General features: G+C 36.4%; 1 protein-coding gene across 1 annotated transcript in view; it reads left to right on the top strand.

Moving 5' to 3' along the window:
• yata (N-terminal kinase-like protein yata) overlaps positions 1–25141 on the top strand; it is a 386793-nt gene that overhangs the window by 344823 nt on the left and 16829 nt on the right. The window contains exons 18-19 of the mRNA XM_090396135.1: positions 2637–2798; positions 21331–21460. Coding sequence (XP_090252261.1) covers positions 2637–2798; positions 21331–21460 — 292 coding nt within the window. The remainder of the gene's footprint in view (positions 1–2636; positions 2799–21330; positions 21461–25141) is intronic.

Raw genomic sequence — 25141 nt, 5'->3', positions numbered from 1 at the left:
TTTTCGGCATCAAGGAATGCGTTAGCAGAGCTAATCTCAGGTGGTATGGTCACTTAAACAGAATGGGCGAAGAAAGATTAGCAAAACAAGTGTTCTCTGCCAGGTTGGAAGCAAAACGACCCAGAGGAAGATCAGGATATAGGTGGATTGATACGTAAAAAGTGCCTTAGATAATAAAAATATAAGATCTGATAATGTTGGAGTCTTGACAAGTAACAGACTGATTTGGAGGAAAATTGTAGATAGGAAGTTAGTAATGATGTCATTTTTTTCATGTAGTACTATCATATCCTGTACACCCCTTGAGGGTATATGGCAGGAATTTGATGATGATGATGATGACATGGCATCATAACTGAAACAGCAGTTGAAGAAGATTGTGCTATTTTCAGGAAGTGTGTGTGCAAGTGATAGTGAGGAAAAGAGTTCAATTGACAATGAAGTGGATGATAATGATGAAAAGAAATAAAAGTGAAATTAATGAGAAAGCAATAGATTATGCTGTTGAAAAACAGAGAACAATTAATGGTAATGTGGCAAGTGGGGTTTACAACAAACAAGTATCTGTGACTGGTGATAAAATAGCAAGAGTGAATGATAGCAAAAAAATTTCATATGATTGGAAATCTGAATTGGTGAAGATGAGGCAGATGCAGAGTGAAATGTAGAGAATTGTAGACATGTATTGAAGAGTGGAGAAGACTTAAACAAATGATGTCAGTATGAATGAGGTAACAAAAGACCTGCAAGTGGCATTGTATGGGGATTTGATTATTAGAGTTGTTGTAAATGAGATGCACAAAGTTTATTAAGTTTATCGGGTTGTAAAATTAATAGTGTGATTGAGGCATTAGTTATGAGGAGTAAGCTAGCCAAAGAGTTGGTAGTGGTAGTAGGGACAAATGACTTGACTTAACTGGGAACAGAGAGAATGTAAGATTTGGATATCAGTAGGTTGTTGAGATAATACAAGATAATAATGTGATAGAAAAGGTAGGCAGTGTGTGTTGTCTAGGTATGACAGTGATGAGATGAGGTGGAAATCAAGGGTGTATACAATAAAAATCACTTCACTGAATGTACATTACTTAATGTACATCCTCACTGAATGTACATTACAATCAGAGAATAGATTAGTAGAATTACAAGAGGTCCTGAAAAAAATCAACTGGGACATCATTGGACTTTCAGAGATGAGATGTGACACCAAAAAAATTATGAAAAGAGACAATGGCCTTCTATAATGAATACCATAATGAATGCAAAAATGGACTTAATGGAGTCAGTTTCTTAATTAAGAAACTGACTCCCTTAAGCATATGGAAAAGCATATCACAGAATTTAAAAGTTATACAAGCAGAATCACCTCCTTAAAGTTAGAATTAGAAAAATACAAATCGCTAACAATAATGAAGGTTTATACTCCCACCACAAGCTATGATCAGGAAAAAATAGAGGAGTTCTACGATGAACTTGCACTAGCAATAAGACGACCACAACTCCCAGGTCATTATAATGGGAGACTTTAATGCCCAGGTAGGCACTAAGCAACAAAAGGCAGAAGATTTAGTTCTTGGAAACCATGGTATCCAGAAAAGGAATGACAGAGGAAGGCGACTCTTACAATTCATTAGTAATTTGCTCACATTTTATAAAAGAATAACAGCTGAATTCTATTCTATCAGATGCCTCTACAATGCATTGTAGAGGCATCTGTTAGAATAGATTACTGCATGAAAAACTAGAGTTATTGTGTGGTATGTATGCAGAAGACAAGATGATGTTGGATGCCTAATGCAGTATCATATCTATGTGGATTGGGACAAATGTATTTAATTGTGGGGATGGGGAACAAGTTGGCACATGGCACACTGCTATTCTGAATATGGTTCCAGTTATCCCTGCAAAAGTACATCAAATTGAAAATGCCAAGAAATTTTATTCTTGTTTAATCCTTTATCCAAGTGTAAGCAAACACACCTTGTGCATGAAGTATCTTCATGACATGACTAGGCTGCTGTACGTAGAAGATAATGATTTTACATTAATTGCCTTAATGTATGTTCCATAATGCAAAGCATTCATATATTTGGATGCATAACATGCTATGCATTTTTTAAGGGAAGGCCACTAGCCAGTCTGCTCTCACTGATGAAGTCTCATCAGTGAGAGCAGACCCAGAAGAGATACCAAGGCTGAAGTAATGCAGAATACTTTTATCATACTTAATCTTAAAATCCTTAATACTCCCTGCATTAACACAGCAATGCATTTCATTCACCCATAGTTCTCCATGTAAAAAAAATCTACTCCTCACACCCAGCTTCTCCTTTGTTCCAAGCAAAACGTCTGTTGAAGTCTTCCTGAATAAAATCAACATCACATTGCTTGTAATTCTCATCAACTTTGCATCATCAGCAAACAACTGAAGTTCCCCAGTCATTCCACATGATTGCAGATCATTTCTCAGATTTTGCAGATAGATTTTCTTCCATATTCATTTAAAATATTTTGATTATGTAATAAACATATTTTGCTTACTGAGATCTCTGTTTGTCTAAATGTTTGTAACTTAAGCATATATTTTTTTGTCATTAAAAAAAAAAAAAAAAAAAACTTATAAATAACACTTCTAGTGCATATCAGATCCAAGTTCCAAAAGTGATTGGGAATCTGAAAGCTGGGGAGAAGAATTTACAACAAGGAAACACAGTAGTGTGCCACCAACTAGTTCTTATAATTGGGGATCACAGGCCTCTCCTGATCCATTTTGTGAGCTTTTAGAAGATGTAAATAAAGTAAGTTATAATTTGACTTAATATAAAACTATTATATGTATTACTTTTATTGAAAAGTAAGCAGCCTAAATCCCAATTTGATAATAATCATTTCTAAGTAAGCCATACAACTATTTAATGCCTGTAATTTATTATTAAGAGCTTCCTTAGCTCAGTCAGTATAGATGAAGCCCTTGGATCAGAAAGACCTGGGTTTGATTCCTGTCTGTGAATTGAGGAACCTTTATGTGGTCTCTTTTGACTAAAGGTGAGTTAGCCGGTCTCATATGGAGGTAGAGAGTTTTTTCTCCCAGAAACCTCATATTTTTCATCCCTCAAAACAAATAATTCAGCCAATAGAACACATGCAATTTACAGACAAGAATACTTAGATGCACAGGGAGACCGCCTTATCCTCGTATTACAGTTAGGAAATCCAAGGATACTTGGAATGCCATGGGCACTTAAGTGGTTGTTAAAAGCCATTGATGATGATGATGAATTTATTAAGTTATTAAGTTTAGTAATTAAAAAACTGGTTACTTGCATTTTGTTTTTCTTATAGATAGGCTTATAAGTTGGTAACACATGACTATTAAATTATTTAAGGAATTTACAATGTATACTGGGATATTAATTAAAAGAAACTTTAATAAATACCTCCTATATTTTGGCAATGTCACATTGCCATCTTCATGGGAACATACAACAATGACATGTGCACACATGCACTATAAAAAGCAAATGAAGCAGAAGAGAGAAAAGTGCTGTTGTTCCTAGAGTCCTAAAGGTGATCCCTAGCAGGCTATATTACGTTGTCTTGGCTGTCGGACTGAAGTTCTCAAGATGCAAGCTTCCCAAATTTGGTGCAGTCTCATGCACCCAAATTTGTTGAGGTTTGGAAAGTTTTTTTAGAGCTGAGGCTGATTCCATGAATAATCTTTCATATTTAAATTTGTTGCGGTGTATTAATGTGGCTCTCTTCCAACATATTCTGTGGCGGGTATCCAGAGCATGGCATGCAAGCCCAGAGTGGCTGTACTGGTGAAACCGGATGTAGTCTTTATGTTCTGAAATCCTGACAATTGCTGTCCTGCCTGTTTGGCCAGAGTAGAACAGTTTACAGCTGCAAGGGATCTGGTATATCCCAGGTAGATCTAGGGGAAGTGGTTGGTCTTTGGTAGAGCGGATAAGGGATGCCAATTTTTTATATAGTTTGTAACAAGAAGTCGGGTCATTTTTTTTTTAAGATTTTGGTTAACTTTTCAGAGGTGCCCCGGATGTAGGGAATGGTAATCTTTGTTATGAAGGAGGAGGTTGTGGTTAAAAGGTTTTAATATTTTTTGTATTTTTTGGGGGTTGTAGCCATTGGCTAAAAAAGTATTAAGGATGTGGTTTAGTTCAGTCCGACTAAAGGGTTATTTACAGACCCCCCATACAGGTAGATACATTCACCAGCTATTCCCCCCCCCCAACAATATGGGGTTATAAAAACACTATATAACAGGGCATTGTCATCTGAACAGATTAATTTTGCCCTGTTATATAGTGTTTTTATAACCCCATATTGTTGTGGGGGGTGGAATAGCTGGTGAATGTATCTTCCTGTATGGGTGGGTTCTGTAAATAGAATAAACCAAGGATCCATCAGGCTGGCGAGTGATTAGAGTGTCTAAGAAAGGGCGACTTGGTTTCCTCTTTTTCCAAGGTGAACTGGATTCTGGAGTGTTGGTTGTTTAAGTGTGTTATGGAGTGGAGTGTATCTGAGCCATGTGGCCAAATAGCGAACACATCATCAATGTAGCGAAGCCAAACAGTGGGTTTTTGTGGGGCAGAGTTTAAGGCTTTCTCTTCAAAAGTCTCCATAAAGAAGTTGGGCAGGGGTGGGGATATTGGTGAACCCATGGCTGTCCCCCCTCTATCTGTTTGTAGAATTTTCTTTGCCAAACAAAATAGCCTGAGTTCATTGTAACTGAAATAGGGCTGAGATATCGGGAGGAAATTTGGCTCGGATGAGCTCTAAGGTTTCCTTGAGTGGGACATTTGTGAATAGGGAGGACACGTCAAAACTGACCATTATGTTAGTATGTTGGAGTAAGAGGTTTTCTATACTGGCTTTGAAGTGGGCTGAGTTTTTTATGTGTGATGCTGTATTACCAATATAGTTTGTGAGTGCTTTGGCTAAATGTTTGGCTAATTTGTATGTGTGGGAATCAATGCCATCCACTATGGGACGTAATGGCATATTTTGTTTATGTATTTTTGGAAGTCCATATATTCGGGGGTGTCTAGAGTTAAAAGGTTTTAGTTTGTTGGTAACTTCCACAGGTCAAGAAGTGACCTTCTTAAGGAGCCTTTGGAGTGTTCTAATTTGGGAGCTGGTGGGATTATACTCAGTAGGGAGGTAGGTAGTCAGTTTAGTTGAGAACCACAGTGGCATTTCCCTTATCCGCTTAGGTGATTACTATTTCTTTGTTTTTCTTCATTTCTTGTAGAGCTTTATATTCTCCTTTGGATAGGTTGGTTTTTGGTGGTCTTGCTTTGTTGAGAACCAGCTACATCCAGTCTGATATTGTTGGTGATATGGTTTGGAAGGTTGCTGATACCATGTTCTATCTGAATCATTATTTCTTCGGCCAGTATTTTTTTAGGTGATATAGCGAAATTGTGGCCACGTGCCAGTGCATCGAGTGATGAGAACTTGGTCCACCTTTACCACGAGTTGCCTCAGTCCTGAAGAGACTTCAAGTTCAAGCTTTGTTTGCTTACACTTGGCAAATAATAAATTAGTTTAAATAATAATAAATAAATAATAGATTTAGTTCAATCCTTTATCCAAGTGTAAGCAAACAAAGTTTGCACCTGGAGTATCTTTAATACTGAGGCAACTCGTGGTAAAGCTCTCATCACTCCTTGTCTTAGTATCTCCCATAATGCAAAGCACATCTCCTTGCAGACATGTATAATGCTATGCATTAAGGGAAGGGCCACTACCCAGACCGGTTTCGACCTTTATTGAGGTCTCGTCAGTAGGAACCAGACCCAGAGGTGGTGATACCAAGGTGGAAGCATGGAGAAGTCAAAAGGACTCTGCCTCCGAACCTCAATAACCACTCAACACCGTAATCAACCTTTCTTCTGTTACTTGGAAGCCTGAGGCACTCAACACACTGGCACGTGGCCACAATTTCGTCATATCTCCTAAGAAAATACCGGCCGAAGAAATAATGATTCAGATAGAACGTGGTGTCCACAACCTTCCAAACCATATCGCCAACAATATCAGACTGGATGTAGCTGGTGTTTTCACCAAAGCAAGACCATCAAAAACCAACCTTTCCAAAGGAGAATATAAAGCTCTACAAGAAATGAAGAAAAACAAAGAAATAGTAATCACCAAAGCGGATAAGGGAAATGCTACTGTGGTTCTCAACCAAACTGACTACACAGGTAAGCTTAATGCTTTATTGTTAGATCGGACTACCTACCTCCCTATTGAGTATAATCCCACAGCTCCCAAATTAGAACACTCCAAAGGGTCCTTAAGAAGGTCACTTCTTGGCCTGTGAAAGTTACCAACAAACTAAAACCTTTTAACTCTAGACCCCCCCCCCCCGTGCGAATATATAGACTTCCAAAAATACATGAACAAAATGTACAGTTACGTCCCATAGTGGATGGCATTGATTCCCACACATACAAATTAGCCAAACATTTAGCCAAGGCACCCACACACTATACTGGCAATACACCATCACACATAAAAAAAAACTCAGCCCACTTCAATGCCAGCATAGAAAACCTCTCACTCCAACATACTGACATAATGGTCAGCTTTGACATCTCCTCCCAATTCACAAATGTCCCACTGAAGGAAACCTTAGAACTCATCCAAGCCAAATTTCCTCCAAATATCTCAACCCTATTTCAGTTCACAATGAACTGAGGCTATTTCATTTGGCAAGGAAAATTCTACAAACAGATAGAGGGGGACAGCCATGGGTTCACCACTATCCCCACCCCTGCCCAACTTCTTTATGGAGACTTTTGAAGAGAAAGCCTTAAACTCAGCCCCACAAAAACTCATTGTTTGGCTTCGCTACGTTGATGATGTGTTCACTATTTGGTAACATGGCTCAGATGCACTCCACGCCTTCTTAACATACTTAAACAACCAACACCCCAGAATCCAATTTACCTTGGAAAAAGAGGAAAACAACGGTCTTCCTTTCCTAGACACTCTAATCACTTGCCAGCCTGATGGATCCTTGGTTTTCTCTGTTTACAGAAAACCCACCCATACCGGCAGATACATTCACCAACTATCCCACCCCCTCACAACAATATGGGGTTATAAAAACACTATATAACAGGGAAAATTAATCTGTTCAGATGACAATGTCCTAACAACTGAACGAAACCACATCTTTAATACTTTCTTAGCCAATGGCTACAACTCTCAAAAAATACAAAAAATATTAAAACCAGTTAACCACAATCCTCTCACTTCATAACAAAGATTACACTAAATCCATCACCATTCCCTATATCCGCAGCACCTCTGAAAAGTTAACTAAAATCTTAAAAAAATATGACCTGACTTCTTGTTACAAACTATATAAAAAAATTGGCATCCCTCATTTGCTCCACCAAAGACCAACCACTTCCCCTAGATCTACCTGGGGTATACCAGGTCCCTTGCAGCTGTAAACTGTCCTACTTTGGCCAAACAGGCAGGACAGCAAATGTGAAGATTTCGGAACATAAAGACTACATCCGGTTTCACCAGTACAGCCACTCTGGGCTTGCACGCCATGCTCTGGATACCAGCCACAGAATATGTTGGAAGAGAGCCACATTAATACACCGCAACAAGTTTAAATATGAAAGATTGTTCATGGAATCAGCCTCAGCTCTAAAAAAACTTTCCAAACCTCAACAAATTTGGGTGCATGAGACTGCCCCTAATTTGGGAAGCTTGCATCTTGAGAACTTCAGTCCAACAGCCAAGACAATCCAATATAACCTGCTAGGGGGGCAACTTTAGGACTCCAGAAACAACAATAATTTTCTCTCTTCTGCTTCATTTGCTTTTTGTAGTGCCTGTGTACACATGTCATTGTTGTATGTTCCCATGAAGATGGCAATGTGACATTGCCAAAATATAGGAAGTATTTATTAAAGTTTCTTTTAATTAATATTCCAGTATACATTGTAAATTCCTTAAATAATATAATAGTCTTTTCATTACATAAAACTTTTTATGTATACTACTCACCTTCGTAATATTCCATTTCCCTTCATAATTTGATTCACATAGGTGATGAATAAGTGTGGAGATGGTATGCACTCTGTTTTACATCTGATTTTCTATCACATCAACTTCCTGTGCTTCCTTCCATTCTGACAGCTGAAGTACAACTTAATATAGATGTATAATTTCTTACTTGAACCATATAATTGTAATATATTTAACAGCTTTTCTCTTGAAACTTTTTTACATTAGCGGTACATTCCAGTTCTTATTTCCAACATTGTTTAAAATAGCATTTCCTCCTAAACTTTACATTCCTTGTTGAATTAAATAAGTAGATTTGCAATACCAGTAAATAAAGTCATTATATCTTATTTACTATACGTTTATTGATTTTAAATAATAAACATGATGTTTTTTTCAGCATCACGTATTGGTTTTGTGTTAGGTGATACAGATAACATTTAAAATCTTGAAATAATCTGGTTTGGCATCCAATCGATTTCTGTGCTTGTTTATTAAGAAAACCGAATTCAAGAATTTAGTTTCACACTTACATGTCGAATGTGAAACCAGTAGGCATTAGGAATCTTAAGTGTTTCTTCGGATACTTGTGAATACTCGTTTTCAGATCTCAGCCAAACAATAAAGAAGAGTTTGTATCCAAAGAGATATTTCAAAACAGGTAGCCTGATGCAGTACTAAACTGCATCAGGCTACCTGTTTTGAAAGATCTAAAACCTTTCTTCTAACCTTTCTTCTCCCATTCTGTCTTAATGATCATAACATCTTAGATTAGCTCTGCTCATTCCTTCCAGAATGCTACCAATGTCAAGTTTCTTCCTAATCTTAATTTTTAATACGATTACACCATCTGTTTGCTCCTGATTTTTCTCAGAATGTTCATATCTGTGTCTCTAGTCTTTGATTATCTGTTTTATTTCTAACCTAACTCTGAGATCCATGAGTTAAATACATTCTGAACACTGTCTTTTGACTACTTTCTCTCTCTCTCTTATTCTGCATAAATTTATTCACTCGTTTTCCCCTCCCTCCTTAATGGTATCTCCACCTTGATGTGGTAAGGAGGCTTGTGAACACCAATGACAACAAGTATGCCAACAGTAGCTAAGCTACTGATAGGATCTCTCTAGCTGGACAGGTCGAAAGGTAGTGGGCCAGAATAGAAAAGATACCCTGGTCATCCAGGTCGGGTATTTTTGCATAAGACTGGATAACTTACCAAGTAAAAAATTTCTGCAACTCATATGCTTTGAACTGGAAAATTCATCATCATCATCAAATTCCTGCCATGTGCCCAGGATATGATTGTACAGGATATGATAGTACTACATGAAAAATTACATCATTACTAACTTCCTATCTACAATTTTCCTCCAAATCAGTCTGTTACCTGTCAAGACTCCACCATTATCAGATCTTATATTTCTATCTCTATGGCACTCTGTACCTTATCAATCCACCTATATCTTGGTCTTCCTCTGGATCATTTTCCTGCCAACCTGGCAGAGAACACTTGTTTTGCTACTCTTTCCTCACCCATTCTATTTAAGTGACCATACCACCTGAGATTAACTCTGCTAACACATTTTTGGATGCTGACAATGTCAAGTTCTTTCCTAATATCCTTGTTTTTAATATGATATTGCCATTGATGTCATCTGTTCATGCCCCTTATCTTTCTCAGGACTCTTATATCTGTGGTCTCTAGTCTTTGGTCGAGTGTTTTACTTCTGACCCAGCTCTCAGATTCATAAGTTAAAACTGGTTTGAACACTGTCTTGTATACAGCTAATTTAGTGTTCTGACTAATTTCTCTCTTATTCCATATGAATTTATTCAGTTGACTTCCTACCATACCATCTTCACTAAAAATCGTGTCTAAGTAGCTGAAATGTTTTACTTGTTCCTCAGGTTCTCTGTTCACAAAAAACTTCCTACCATACCAGGTTTGTTGATTCTGTTGTCTATTTCTATATTTAATTTACCATTTTCACTAAAAATCGTACCTAAATAGCCGAAATTTTTACTTGTTCCACAGGTTCTCCGTTCACAACACAGTTGACATTTTCAACGATTCTGCCTATTTTCATTGTCTTTTTTCTTTTTATTCACCTTTTTTTGCTGACTTTCATACCATATCTATTACAACAGTTATTCAGTTTAGTCAGGGAATCTTGCAGACTCGTAGTGGATTTATTTACAGGTATAACAACATCCGCATAAAGCAAAGAGCTGGGATTAACACTTCCAATTTTGATATCAGGTTTAATACCACTTTCCTTCATAATGTGATCCATATAGATAATGAATAACAGAGGGGATAATGTACATACTTGTCTCATATCAGATTTAACATTAAACCATCCTCCTGTACCTCCTTCAATTCTAACTGCTGACTTGCAACTCAAATAAACACTAAGTATTGCTTGATATAATGCCCCATTGACACCATATGACTGTAGCGTATTAAATAGCTTCTCTATTGGCACCTTGTCATATGCCTTTTCCAAATTGACAAAACTTAAATACAGAACTTTGTTATATTCCCATGATATCTCCACCATTTGTCATAAAGTGAAGATATGATCCTGACAGCCTCTATTTGACCTGAATCCAGCTTGTATTTCACCAAAATTTTCTTTCACAATCCCAATCAACCGTTTCTCAAGTATACTTGCATATATCTTACCAAAAACACTCAGTAGAGAAATACCTCTGTAATTTTCATATTCAGTTTTATTTCCTTTTTATATTTTGGTACGATGAGAGCTCTACTCTAATCATCAAAAATTCATCTCTCTGTCGAAGCATTCTGAACTATGCAGTGTAGCCACTGTAAGACTTTTATACCACCATACTTCACCATTTCTGGTCGAATATCATCTACTCCTGCTGCCTTTCCACATTTCAAGCCTTTGATGGCTTTTTCTACTGCAAGTATGGATATGTATTCCTGACTGTATGCCTGTTGAGTATTTTTTACCACTGTTATTTATCGATTTTTTGAAGTAATTACTCCATACTCCAAGGATATCTTTTTGTCCTGTTTTCATGTCACCTTTATCATCTCTAACTCCTTTTACAGCACTCTTTCCTCCATTCCTAAGTTTCTTCAACAACCTCCAGAATATTTTGCAACCTTCTTGATATTTATTTTCTGTGTTCTTGCCAAAGTCCTCCCATGACTTTTGTTTAGTTAGTTTTACACAGTGTTTAGCTTTCTTACATTTGTCTCTATATTTTCTCAAGGCACAAGCTGATTTATTTTCCAGGAACTTTGAATATGCTTTCTTTTTTCCTTCACTACTTCTTTAACTTTCTGTGTCCACCATGGTGTTCTAATTTTTCTCTCCTTGCAGACAACTACACCACTTGCCTCTCTAGCTGAATCAATCAAGGTTTGGTTCCTTCTCAAACTCTTTCATTTTTTCTTCAATAATCTTTGTGTATTTTAGTCTATGGTTTACATCCGAGAGCTGCTCAACTTTTATTTGCTTTAAAACTTTCTTTATTATTATTATTACCACGGGCTACTCCAGGAGTCCTTAGACTCATCGAGGGAGGCCCTAAACATCATGTTCACACAGCTGTTCAACATTCTCATAGTATCTATCATACCTTGCCTTGAACTCGCTCACTGTCTTAGCACCCACAACAGTCTCTGGCAGCTTATTTCACTCATTTACCACTCTAAAAGTAAAGAACCCAGCTCTAACACCCCTGCTAACCACGTTCTTACCCAGCTTCCATGGGTGTCCCCTAGTTCTCCCACCACCAGTCCTGATCTCAAAAATATCATCTGAATTAATCCTATAGAATCCTTTTAGCAATTTGAATGTCTCAATCATATCTCCCCTTTTCCGCCTATCAACTAGTTTCTGCAACCCACAAATCTACAACCTGTTCTCATATGGTTCATTCCATAGACCTGCTATCATCTTAGTCACTCGCCTCTGGATCCTCTCAACCTCCTCCCCATCAAGAAGGAACCGAGGTGACCAAATCTGGGCACAGTAGTCGAGATGAGGTCTTATCAGGGCTCGGTACAGAGGTACAATAACTTGTTTTTCTCTGCTCGTCAAGGTATTTTTCAACAACCAAGTGAGTTGATGAGCTGATTTAGCTACTTTCACAATGTGCCCCCTAAACTTCATCTCCCTATTCACCAACACTCCCAAGTCCCTGGCCTCATCAATCTCTTGGAGTACAGTTCCACCAATGTGGTATACTGCTGCTAATCTTTTCACTCCGAAATGCATAACCTTACATTTTGTCACATTAAATTGACATCCATTCTCCTTAGTCCAGAACTCCAATCTATCTAAGTCATCTTGCAAGACTTTGACATCTTCTGCATTCACTATCGCCCTACCCAACTTTGCATCATCAGCGAACAAATGAACTGCTCCACTTAGACCCTTCCCTATATCGTTAATGAACAGATTAAACAGCAGTGGTCCAAGAACAGAACCCTGTGGCACACCACTAGTCACAGCCCGTTTTTTGGACTCTACTCCTGAATAAACTACTCTTTGATATCTCTCCATCAACCACCCAGCTATCCATCTCACCAACCCTATATCCATTCCCATATGTTGCAGTTTACGGATTAGAATTCCATGTGGTATCCTGTCAAACGCCTTTGCCAGGTCCAGCAGTATCACTGTAAACCCATTTCCCTTATCCTTATATGTTATTCATTTCAATATGAAATTCAATTTTATCCTGCTCAAGACTAAATAATGATCACTTCCAATTTCATATCCTCTGTACACTCTGGTATCCTGCACCAGGGAGAAAAACATCACCAGCAACAATAACATAGTCAATGAGACTTTCTTATTTCTTGCCACTTCTCTCCATGTGAATTTGTGCACATTTTTATGTTGGAACATCGTATTAGTAATAACCAGTCCATGTCCTGAGCAGAAATCCAACAGATATTTGCCATTATTATTAGCTTTGCTCTTTTCTCCAAATTTTCCCAAAATATTTTTGTGTGTCTGACAATCATTTCCTACTCTGGTATTTAGATCCCCAACAAGGACCAACTTTTCCTTTTTCATTGTGTCAGTTGCTTTTTCTAAAGTCTCAAAAAATTCCTCCACTTCTACTTTAGTAGAACCTTCTGTGGGACCATAGGCACAAATGTCTCATTGTCCAGTTCCCCATTCTGATATTTGCCCAAATCACTCTACTTGAGACTGCCTGCGATTCAAGAAGATTAGCTTCATATTTTGTTGAATACTATGGCTACTCCTTCTTTTCTTTGATTGTCATTGCCTGATTAGGAATCTCGGACATTATAAAAGTAGCCACATGGGGTGTGCGAAGCATAACAACAAAGAAATTAGAATCAGTAAAACAACTAAAAATATTCATATAGCTGTGATAACAGAAACAAAAAGGAAATTAAGGGAACAAAAAATATAATTGGTTTTACTGTGCTATATAGTGGAGTGGACCAACATATCAGAGCTTATAGTGGTGTGGCCATTTTAATTGAAGATTTGAAATTGGGAGTGATCACCATTTACTCTTGAGCAGGATAAAATTGAATTGCATATTGAAAGAAAAACATATAAGAAAGTTTTTAAGCGAATAAAAGTTGAGCAGTTCTCAAATGTGAACTGTAGACTAAAATACATCAACATTATTGGAGAAAAAATGAAAGAGTTTGAGAACAGGTACAACCAAACCTAGGCGATTTATTTGCAAAACCCTGAAGAAAACATTGATTGGTTTAGCCAGAGAGGCATGTGGTGAGGTTGTCTGCAAGGATAGAAAAATCAGAACTTCATGGTGGACACAGGAAGTTAAAGAGATAGTGAAAGAAAAGAAAGTTCCTTGGAAATAAGTCAGCTTGTGCTCTAAGGGAATACTTAGGCAAATGTAAGAAAGCTAGACACTGTGTAAAACTAGCTAAACAAAAGTGATGGGAAGACTTTGATAAGAACGTAGAAAATAAATATCAAAAAGTGGCAAGATATCCTGGAGGTTGTTGAAGAAGCTCAGAAATGGAAGAAAGAGTGCTGTAAAAGGAATTAGAGATGATAAAGGTGGCATGAAAACTGGAGGAAAAGATATCCTTGAAGTATGGAGTAATTACTTCGAAAAATTGCTAAATGAAACAATCGGTGACAGCTAGTGGTAAAAAAACACTGACCAGGCATGCAATCAAGAATATATATACATACTTGAAGTAGAAAAAGTCATCAAAAGCTGAAGTAGATGATATTCGACCAGAAATGCTCAAGTATGGAGCTATAAAAGTCTTACCTGGACAGATGGATGAATTCCTGATGATTGGAGTCAAGCTCTCATAGTACCCATATATAAAAAAAAAAGGGAAATAAAACTGAATGTGAGAATTATAGAGGTATTTCTCTACTGAGTGTTCCTAGTAAAATTTATTCAAGTATACGTATACTTGAGTAATGGTTGAGAAGGATTGTGGAAGAGAAGCTTGGTGAAGAACAATCTGGATTCAGGCCATATAAAGGCTGTTATGATCATATTTTCACTTTTCAACAAATAGTTGAGAAATCATAGGAATATAACAAAGAGCAAAGGTTGGTTGATTGGTTAAAGCCTCTGCTACTAATGGCTCACGCAAAACGTTATGCAAGTTTGAGAGTGGTTAGTTGTTGAAAGGGGATCAATCATTCTATGCTGTTGGCACGCTCTCCCTTGATGAGTCTTTGGACTCCCTGGAAGTGTCAAATAATAATAATAATAATAATCTGTGTTCAAGTTTTGTAGATCTGGAAAAGACATATGACAAATTGCCAAGAGAGAAGTATTCAGAACGCTACAGTTGTATGATGTCAGTGGGGCATTATATCAAGTAATACTTAGTCTTTTTTTAAGTCAGCAGTTAGAATTGAAGAAAGTACAGGACGATGGTTTAATGTTAAATTTGGTGTCAAACAAAGATGTACATTATCCCCTCTGTTTTCATTATCTATATGTGTATCACATTATATGCAAGATTCTCTGACTAAATTGAATAATTGTTATAATAGATATGGTATGAAAGTCAGCAATAACAAGACAAAGACAGTGAAAATTGGCAGAATCATTGAAAACATCAACTGCATTGTGAATGAAGAACCAATAGAACAGGTAAAATATATCAACTACTTAGCGAAGATGGTAAATTAAATATGGAAATAGACAACAGAATCAACAAAGCTGGAATGGCAGGAAGTCGTCAAATGAATAAATTTATATGGAATAAGAGAGAAATTAGTCAAAACACTCAATTAGCTATAGGCAAGACAGTGTACAAACCCATTTTGACTTATAGATCTGAGAGCTGGGTTAGAAGTAAAACACTTGACCAAAGTCTAGAGACTGCAGATAAGAATGTCCTGAGAAAGATTAGGGGCGTGAACAGGTGGCATCAATGGCAATATCATATTAAAAATGAGAATATTAGGAAAGAACTGGACATTATTAGCATCCAGGAATGTGTTAGCCGAGCTAATCTCAGGTTATACAGTCACTTAAACAGAATAGAAGAGGAAAGATTAGCAAAACATTTATATGGTAAAAAGTGCCTTAGAAGATAGAAATATAAGATCTGATAATGTTGCAGTCTTGACAGGTAACAGATTGATTTGGAGGAAAATTGTTGATAGGAAGTTAGTAATGATGTAAATTTTTCATGTAGTACTATTATATCCTGTACATCCCTTGAGGGTACATGTCAGGAATTTCATGAAGATGATGATAATGATAAATGGAAAAGTAGAATACAAAAGTACAATTTTGTAAATGATTGAATTATAATAGTTAAGTTAGAAACAAATAGAAGCTACTTAAAGGAGTATATCATAGGCGTATATGCCCCTGAAGAATGCAGGAAAGTGGATTCCGAACAATTTTATGAGGAGTTACAAAAACAGTTAAATGAATATAATAAAAATGACTATATATATTAATAACAGGAGATCTTAATGCCAGAGTTAGAAATAATCCAATCGCAAATGTCCTAGGAAAATATGGGAAAATTTGCATGAATAACAATCATCAAGAACCATTAGACTTCTGTACTTTCAATAAATTAAAAATAACCAATACTTTTTTTTTTCAAAAAAAAAGAACATCAACAAATATATCCATTTCTTCTACAGAGCTTGTGCATTGAATTATTTGCTATTATAGCTCTCCTTAATTCATATCTCCATAGCAAAAATACAATTTTTGCTCACTCACTTTTATTTTTCACTTCTTCAAACAGACCTTTCATATCCTCTCTTCCTCCCTCATACTATATTCACTATTTGCTTAAATCATTAGTTTCAAATCTAACAGATAAGCTTAGGCGTTGCTGGTTATTCATGACTTATTTTTCACGGTATTAACAACACCACAAACACTTTTATCAACAAGGATGTTTTATTAACGCTAATATTTCGCTGATTTTCAACTCAGCATCATCAGAGCACAACACACATGTAAACGCGATAGTAAGTGAGTGAAACAATATAATTGCAGAAAGACAAAAGATCTAAAGTCCTATTTTTGGCACCCTCTAACGGGGAAAAAAAAAAAAAAAAAGGCAGCAGTTATCCAGGAGTTTTTCTTAGGATACCGTCTCCCAAATTTTTGGCAAATTAATGCAACCATATTTGTTAAGGTTGGGAGAATTCTTCAAAGCCATTGCTGACTCAAAAAATAGTCTTTCAGATCTATAACGACTCCTAAATAGCACATTCGTTTTCCTCCATCTAATCCTGTGTGAAGGAGTGTCCAAAGCGCGGTCTGCCAGTCCCGACTTGCCATAGTAATAGTGGCGAATGTATCTTTCATGTTCTTCCAGGCAGATGTTCACTGATCTTCCTGTTTGCCCATAATAGGCCAAGTCACAGTCACATGGAACTTCATACATTCCTGGGTGTGCTAAAGGGTGAAGTTTATCCTTTGGTGAGCAGATCAGAGTTGCCAGCTTGACATGAGGCTTGAAGGTGGTGCGAAGGCCATGTTTCAACAATACTTTGGCTATCTTTTCCAATGTACCTCTGATATAGGGAATAGAAATGGTCATGTTGTATTCTTGTGTATTAGGGAGGGGGGGGCAGAGTAATGGGCCTATGTAGTATTTTGCATGGACATTAGTTTCAAAGAAAACTACCATGTCTTTAATTTTCCGATTTTCTATTACATTTGTCATATTTTTAATTTGTACCCCCGCAAGCCTAGTAGTATTGACTCCATCAGCAAGCTCAAATTTTATAATTGAATCACCATACCATATCAAGTAAATGTATAGTGTATAGATTTCATTTAAAATCCAAATGGTAGGAGATGAAATTTCATGTCTGGTGGTAGTTAAAATCATTTTGTATTAAGTAATCATGTTTCTTTTCCAGTTTTAAAAATTCACAAATAGGAAATTTCATGAAGTACAGTTCACATTGTTACACTCACAGTGGAGTTATATGTTATGGTTTTCAGTAGCTATTCACCTCAAAGTAAGTGTAGTTACCTGTCTTTATCTGAAACATTGTGACCACTTTCATCCATTACTATGTAACCTAGTCATTATATCTAATGACCAGTATAGCTGTTACTCATCATCATCAAATTCCTGATATATAAACTCAAGGGAGTATACAGGATATGATAGTACATGAAAAATGACATCATTACTAACTTCCTATCTACAATTTTCCTTCAAATCAGTCTGTTACCTGTCAAGACTCCAACATTATCAGATCTTATATTTTTATCTTCTACGGCACTTTTTACATAGAAGTATTCTCTGCCAACCTGGCAGAGAACACTTGCTTTGCTAATCTTTCCTCTCCCATTCTGTTTAAGTGACCCATACCACCTGAGATTAGCTCTGCTAACTCATTCCTGGATGTTGACAATGTCAAGTTCTTTCCTAATATTCTCATTTTTAATATGATATTGCCATTGATGTCATCTGTTCATGCCCCTAATCTTTCTCAGGACTCTTATATCTGTGGTCTCTAGTCTTTGATCGAGTGTTTTACTTCTGACCCAGCTGTCAGATTCATAAGTTAAACTGTCTTGTATACAGCTAATTTAATTTCTTGTTCCATATTTAATTTACCATCTCCACTAAAAATCGTGCCTAAGTAGCTGAAATGTTTCACTTGTTCTATAGGTTCTCCATTCACAATGTTGTTGATATTTTCAATGTTTCTGCCTATTTTGATTGTGTTTGTCTTTTTAATGATGACCCTCATTCCATATCTATTACAACAGTCATTCACTTTAGTCAGGGAATCTTGCAGACTTGTAGAGGATTTATTTAGAAGTATAACATCATCTGCATAAAGCAAAGAGCTGACATTAACATCTCCAATTTTGATATCATGTTTAATACCACTTTCCTTCATAATGTGATCCATATTGATAATGAATAACAGAGGGGATAAAGTACATCATTGTCTGACACCAGATTTAGCATTAAACCATCCTTCTGTACTTCCTTCAATTCTAACTGCTGACTTACAACTCAAATAAAGACTAAGTATTGCTTGATATAATGCCCCATTGTCACCATATAACTGTAACATTTTGAATAGCTTTTCCCTTGGCACCTTGTCATATGCCTTTTCCAAATCTACAAAACTTAAATACAGATCTTTGTTATATTCACATGATTTCTCAACTATCTGTCGTAAAGTGAAAATCTGATCCTGACAGTCTCTATTTGGGCTGAATCCAGCTTGTACTTCACCAAGCTTTTCTTACACAATCCTTATCAACCGTTTCTCAAATATACTTGCATATATCTTACCAAGAACACTCAGTAGAGAAATGCCTCTGTAATTTTCACATTCAGTTTTATTTCCTTTTTATATTTGGGTACTATGAGAGCTCTACTGCAATCATCTGGAATTCGTCCCTCTGTCCAGGCCTTCTGAACTATGCATTACAGCCACCCATACTTGAGCATTTCTGGTCAAATATCATCTATTCCTGCTGCCCTTCCACATTTCAGGCTTTTGATGGCTTTTTCCACTTCAAGTATGGATATGTATTCCTGACTGCATGCCTCGTTAGTGTATTTTACCACTATGCTGTCATCACTGCTTGTTCCATTTTGAAGTTTTTCAAAGAAATTACTCCATACTTCAAGGATATCTTTTTCTCCTGTTTTCATGTTACCTTTATATATCTGTTATTGTTATATACCTGTTACTGTTGTAGATAAATATATCTCAATTTAGCCAAATGATCAGGTTTGCTGTAGATTATGATGTCATCTCGTAATAAATTCATTTTTCAAATTTGGAACTTCTGTTATTCTCTATGACAAGCTTAAAATAGCATCATTTTTGTGAAGATAATAAGAATACAAGTAATTTCAGTATTTATGTAACTTTAGAATTTCTTTTAGAAAAGTTCTGAATTTCATAGTTTAACCTTACTTTAAGATTACTATATATTATCGCGTATAATGCGAAAAATTTATGGTAAAAAATACTACTTAAAGTTAGGGGTTTGCATTATATGTGGATCCTAAAAAAATATAACATCTTATTAGACTTGCACACACAACATATACTACCTAATACCTATGCAACCAAATCTACTTGACCCACTCGCATTCGGCGACCGAGCGCGCATCGTATCTGCGAATGCGCTCTCCATCGACAGTTAGGTATATCGGTTTAACCACAGTTCATTTTAAATATTATTCGTTAAAAAAACTTAGCCTGAAAACGAGCCAACAGAAACATAAACGTTCATCTTTTGAAGAAGGATTTAAATTACGTGTCGTGCAGTTTCAGAAGAACATAATAGCAGTGTTGCTATGAGAGAATTTGGTGTAGCAGAGAGTAATATTAGGCTTTGGCGTAAGCAAAAAGACAGTCTTGAAAAAATCCCCAAAACGAAACATGCCTGTCGTGGAGATGTAGCATCCTTTCTAGAACTTGAAGAAGAGCTAAATGAATGGATTTTGATGCAACGACAAGATGGCATTATAGTAACAAGAAATGCAATTCGTTTTTGAGTTCTACAACTCAAGAATGGTAAATTCAAGGACACACCAGGTATTTCATCTTTTCTTGCTTCGCCTGGGTGGTGCAACAGATTTATGGAACGCAAAGCATTAACATTACGACACCGAACAAAAATTGCGCAGAAGTTACCAAAGCAGCTTGAAGAAAAAGTGCAGTCCTTCGATAAATTTATCATAAAATTACGGAAGTGTCATGGATATGAACTTTCCCAAATTGGCAATATGGATGAGACGCCCATGTACTTTGATATGCCTGGGAATCGAACAGTAAACTCAGTTAGTGAAAAGGATGTTGTCATAAAAACAACGGGACATGAAAAAACGCATTTTACCGTTGTTCTAGCATGCATGGCAGACGGAACCAAATTAAAGCCAACAGTGATATTTAAAAGGAAGAAAATTCTGAAGCATATGAAATTTCCACCAGGTATAATTGTTCGTACCAATCAGAAAGGTTGGATGGATGAAGAAGGTGTACAATTGTGGCTGGATCAAGTATGGAACATATGTCCAGGTAGCTTGTTACGTCAACAAAGCATGCTAGTCTGGGATATGTTCCGGGCGCATTTAACAGAGGCAAGCAAAGAGAAAGCACGTGAGCTACGTACAGACCTAGCAGTCATACCAGGTGGTCTAACTTCTGTTTTGCAGCCACTTGATGTCAGCTTGAATAAGCCATTTAAAGATCACTTACGTGAAAAATGGAGAGAATGGATGCCATCTGGTTTGGTGAAGATGACAAAGGGTGGGAATTTTCAGAAGCCTGAGATTACTCTAGTCACCAGCTGGGTTAAAGAAGTATGGGATTCGATACCATCTGAAATGATTCAACGCTCATTTCTTAAATGGGGAATAAGTAATTCAATGGATGGATCCGAAGATCACGTCATATATGAAAGCGAGGATGACGCACAACAAATTGGAGAGCATGAAGACGATGACAACAACTGCTTCACTGATGACGCAATCCCTATAGATGAATTTATAAATGAAATGTTTGACGACTCAAAAGATGAAGAATTTGAAGGATTTTGACATTTTGTTTTAAAATAAATATTTCTTTCATTAATTCGTATTGTATTATTTATAATGTTATGGAACAAGATTAACAGATCGCATTATACGTGGACATGGCATTTTAGGGCTAGTTTTCAAACAAAATTTCTAGTTCGCATTATATGTGGATCGCATTATACGCGATAATATACAGTATATTATTTTTAAAAGTCCATTAAAATATTTGTGTTTTATTTATTCATAACTAGCTGAAGCCGAAGAATAGCAGTACAGCATCTAATTATCAGGAAATTTCTTGCACTGTAAAGAAAGAAAAGCAAAATGAAAGTTGGGATGCAGGAGAAGATTCATGGAAAGATTGGGACCAGAATACTAACAGTAAGCAGTTACATGCAAGGTGGTTAAACTGCAATAGTAAAAGAATTTTTTTTGACAAAATCACTTTTGAATAAACCAAGCAGAGAAATTATTGTCTATGTATAGGATCCTATACATATATATAATAACATCACTCATTAACATTTGAACATAAAGCTATTTTTGGCACAAACACTATTGACAGAAATTTGTTTTTTGCATAATTTTGCCATTAAAATATCTGAAATTGAAATCATTATTACTGAAATTCATTCAATTTCACATGTGGAATTATGATTTCAGATCATTCTGTCAATAAAAACCAGTGAAATTATAACACTAAAGGTGGGGATACTTTCGTCGACTATTGAAACCTGTAACTGAATATTGCTATTCTACACTGTTTACATGTGACCAACAGACTTTAATTGTTTACTTTTTTTTTCAATGTCCACTTCACTCATGAGAGGTTTCAGAACTTATAATACAGCAATGCCTTGTATAAGCAAGTCATAGAAAGAAGAATTAATTTATGTGTTTTCTTCATCAACTAGAGGTTGAAGTCCTCGAGGAAGATAGTATGGAGGAGGCAGAGAACAGAGGTAGATGGAATGAAAAGAGGAGGATGCAAAGTTGGTTTCATATGCTTATGAATGTTCACCAGCAGCTGCTCATGTTTTTATTTACATGTTTAGAGGAAAGTAAAAGAATGATGTCAGCAAGTTTGCTGGAGCAACACATCCTAGAAAATATCAGTAGAAAAGATCTGATGCAGAAACAGTATCTATGGGAAAATGCTTATAAACAGTCTGTGTGTGTGTGTGTGTGTGTGTGTGTGTGTGTGTGTGTGTGTGTGTGTGTGTGTGTGTGTGAGAGAGAGAGAGAGATCACTGTTAAGCAGATTAGACTCTTCTGGACATCATCAAGCATTCTTAGGAAGTTTTTGATGCACTGCTCCAAATGTGAGAATAGTATTCTAATGGTTTTAGGATTTGGGATTTATGTAGCATTAGGAGTTTTATATATGTTCTTGATATATTTCAGCCAGGAAGGAGTAGATGTGTAAAACACCTCAAGAAGAGAAATCTAATCTTGAATAATGTTCTAAATATTATCAAAAGTAGAGTGAAATAAGATCTGGAAGTCCTGAAGATACTTTCAGGCACAAACTTTGTTTGCTCACACTTGGATAAAGGATTAACCTAAACTTATTATAGTCTAACCAACTGTCAACATCTTTCTCTGAATCTGGAGGAATTTAATAATAAGGTTGCACACCCTTTGGCAACTCCTATAGGTTAGGATGACCTCTCATTGCTTCTGCGTTTGTATCTCCACTACTGGGCCTGGCTCCCACTGACGAGACCTCAATAAAGGTCGAAACCGGTATGGGTAGTGGCCCTTGCCTTAATGCATAGCATTACACATATCCGCAAGGAGATGTGCTTTGCATTATGGGAGATACTGAGATAGGAGTGATGAGAGCTTTCTCCACCTTTGCAGTGAGTTTCCTGGTGTTGCACTACCTTACCCCAGTCCTGAAGATACTTTCAGGCGCAAACTTTGTTTGCGCCTGAAATTGAATCAGTAACAATAAAAATAATAGTAGCCTATGCACCCACCTCAACAGCTTCAGCACCCACCTCAACAAAGAAGAAATAGAAAACTTCTATGAACACCTATGATAAACATTACAGAAATAAACAACATACACAATAGTGTGTGGTGATTTCAATGCAAAGATTAGTACAGGATTTATTGAAGAAAAATACATTGGACAGTGGCAGAAAGAAATGAACGAGATGAACTCCTGGCAGAATTTGTAGAAGCAGAAAGGCTGTACGTTATGAATAGTTTTTTAAAAAGAGAACTGGAAAAAGATGGACTTGGCAGCTTCCAAATGGAGAGACAAGAAATGAAATTGATTTCATTCTAACAGATTGCATAATATACAATGTCGAAGTCATTGGGAAAACCTACTGCGACATTCATTCAGAACACTGTCCAATAAGAGCCACCCTCAAAATACAAAGAAAAAAATGAAGAACGCATATGTGCACAGTCCAATCATAAAAAATGCTCAAAACAGATAAATCCAGAAGAATTTAGAAAAAATGTGGAGGAAACTGACTGGAAATTAAAAAAATGACATCATTGATGAAGATTTAACAAACTTTAATAATCAGTTAATGAACTGCAAAGAAAGAACTTCTTATGAACTTCCTCCTAAGACCAGGGAACGCCTATCAGCAAGAACGATAGAACTATTGAAGAAAGGAAGAATGCTGAAAGATACATGAAAAGACCACTTAGACTATAAAATTATCTGTAAACAACTTAGGCAGAATATCAAAGATGACTATAACATATATAGAACGACAAAATTGGCAGAAGCAGCTAGGCTCTGCAGTAGCCTAAAAAAAGTAGAAAAAGAAATAAATCTAAAGCAACCACTACCATCAGCCTTCATAGACAATCAAGGAAACAGACACACAAACAGAGGTGAAATGGAAAAAATAGTAAAATCGTTTTATGAGAACCTTTACTCATCTAAACAAGTAATCACAGCTCCAGTACCAGACGAAAATTTGGAAATACAATCTGTCCTCCTGAAGAAGTAAAAATGGCTATCTGCCATATGAAAACTGACCGATCACCAGGAATTGATAGTATAAAATCTGATGAATTAAAAATGGGTGGACAAATACTCTTTAAAGCTCTAGCAGAAAAAACTCAATATATACAATTAAGGAAAGTACCTACTGAATGGAAAACATCGAAGACCATAATTCTGCATAAAAAAAGGTAATAAAGAAGACATGAGTAACTTCACCCATCTGTCTATTAGCGCACGCATATAAAATATTCGCCAGAGTCATCCTAAACAGAATACAAACCTCCATCAATGAAAATAGCTGCAAAGAACAGGCCAGTTTCAAAAAAGGCTTTTCAACAATAGATCACATTCAAACTGTTACTCAGCTAACAGAAAGATGCAGAGAATACCAGATTCCACTTTGTCTTCTTTTTATAGATTTTAAAAAGGCATTTGACACTGTTGAACATAATGCAGTATTCCAAACTTTAATAGAACAAGGTGTAGAAAATGTATACATCCACCTCATAAAAGATATCTACAAAGAATGCACAACAAATATCACCTAATCTCTTCACATCTACTCTAGACAGCATCGTTCAAAAAACTGACATGAAAGGTGGAATAAACTTTAATGGTGAAATGTTAAATATCCTACTATTCACCGATGATGTGTAACCTTCAACTTTTTCAATGGTATGGGATTCTAGAGTGATTGTATAATCTTTACACTATTTGTTTTTCATCCATCTTGTTTGGTCTGGATATATTTCCAATCCAATTTTTGGCAGTTTTGGCTTATGTTATTCAGCATTGATTCCAAGAGTTTGTGTGAGTGAGATATTAATACTGAATAACATAAGCCAAAACTGCCAAAAATTGGATTGGAAATACATCCAGACAAAACAAGATGGATGAAACATAAGCCTGGTCAGTGTTTTTCTGGCAACTGGGCTATCTTCACTGCATGTTCCATTTATCAATTTTTCGAAATAATTACTCCATACTTCAAGTATATCTTTTTGTCCTGTTTTCATTTCACCTTTATCATCTCTAATTCCTCTTACAGCACTCTTTCCACCATTTCTGAGCTTCTTCAACAACCT

Source organism: Typopeltis vanoorti, chromosome 7 (genome assembly GCF_054136105.1).
Source record: "Typopeltis vanoorti isolate ZY-2024b chromosome 7, IOZ_Tvanoo_1.0, whole genome shotgun sequence".
NCBI lineage: Eukaryota > Metazoa > Arthropoda > Arachnida > Uropygi > Thelyphonidae > Typopeltis > Typopeltis vanoorti.
The sequence above is the reverse complement of the archived record's forward strand: the minus strand, read 5'-3'. Positions and strand labels throughout refer to the sequence as shown.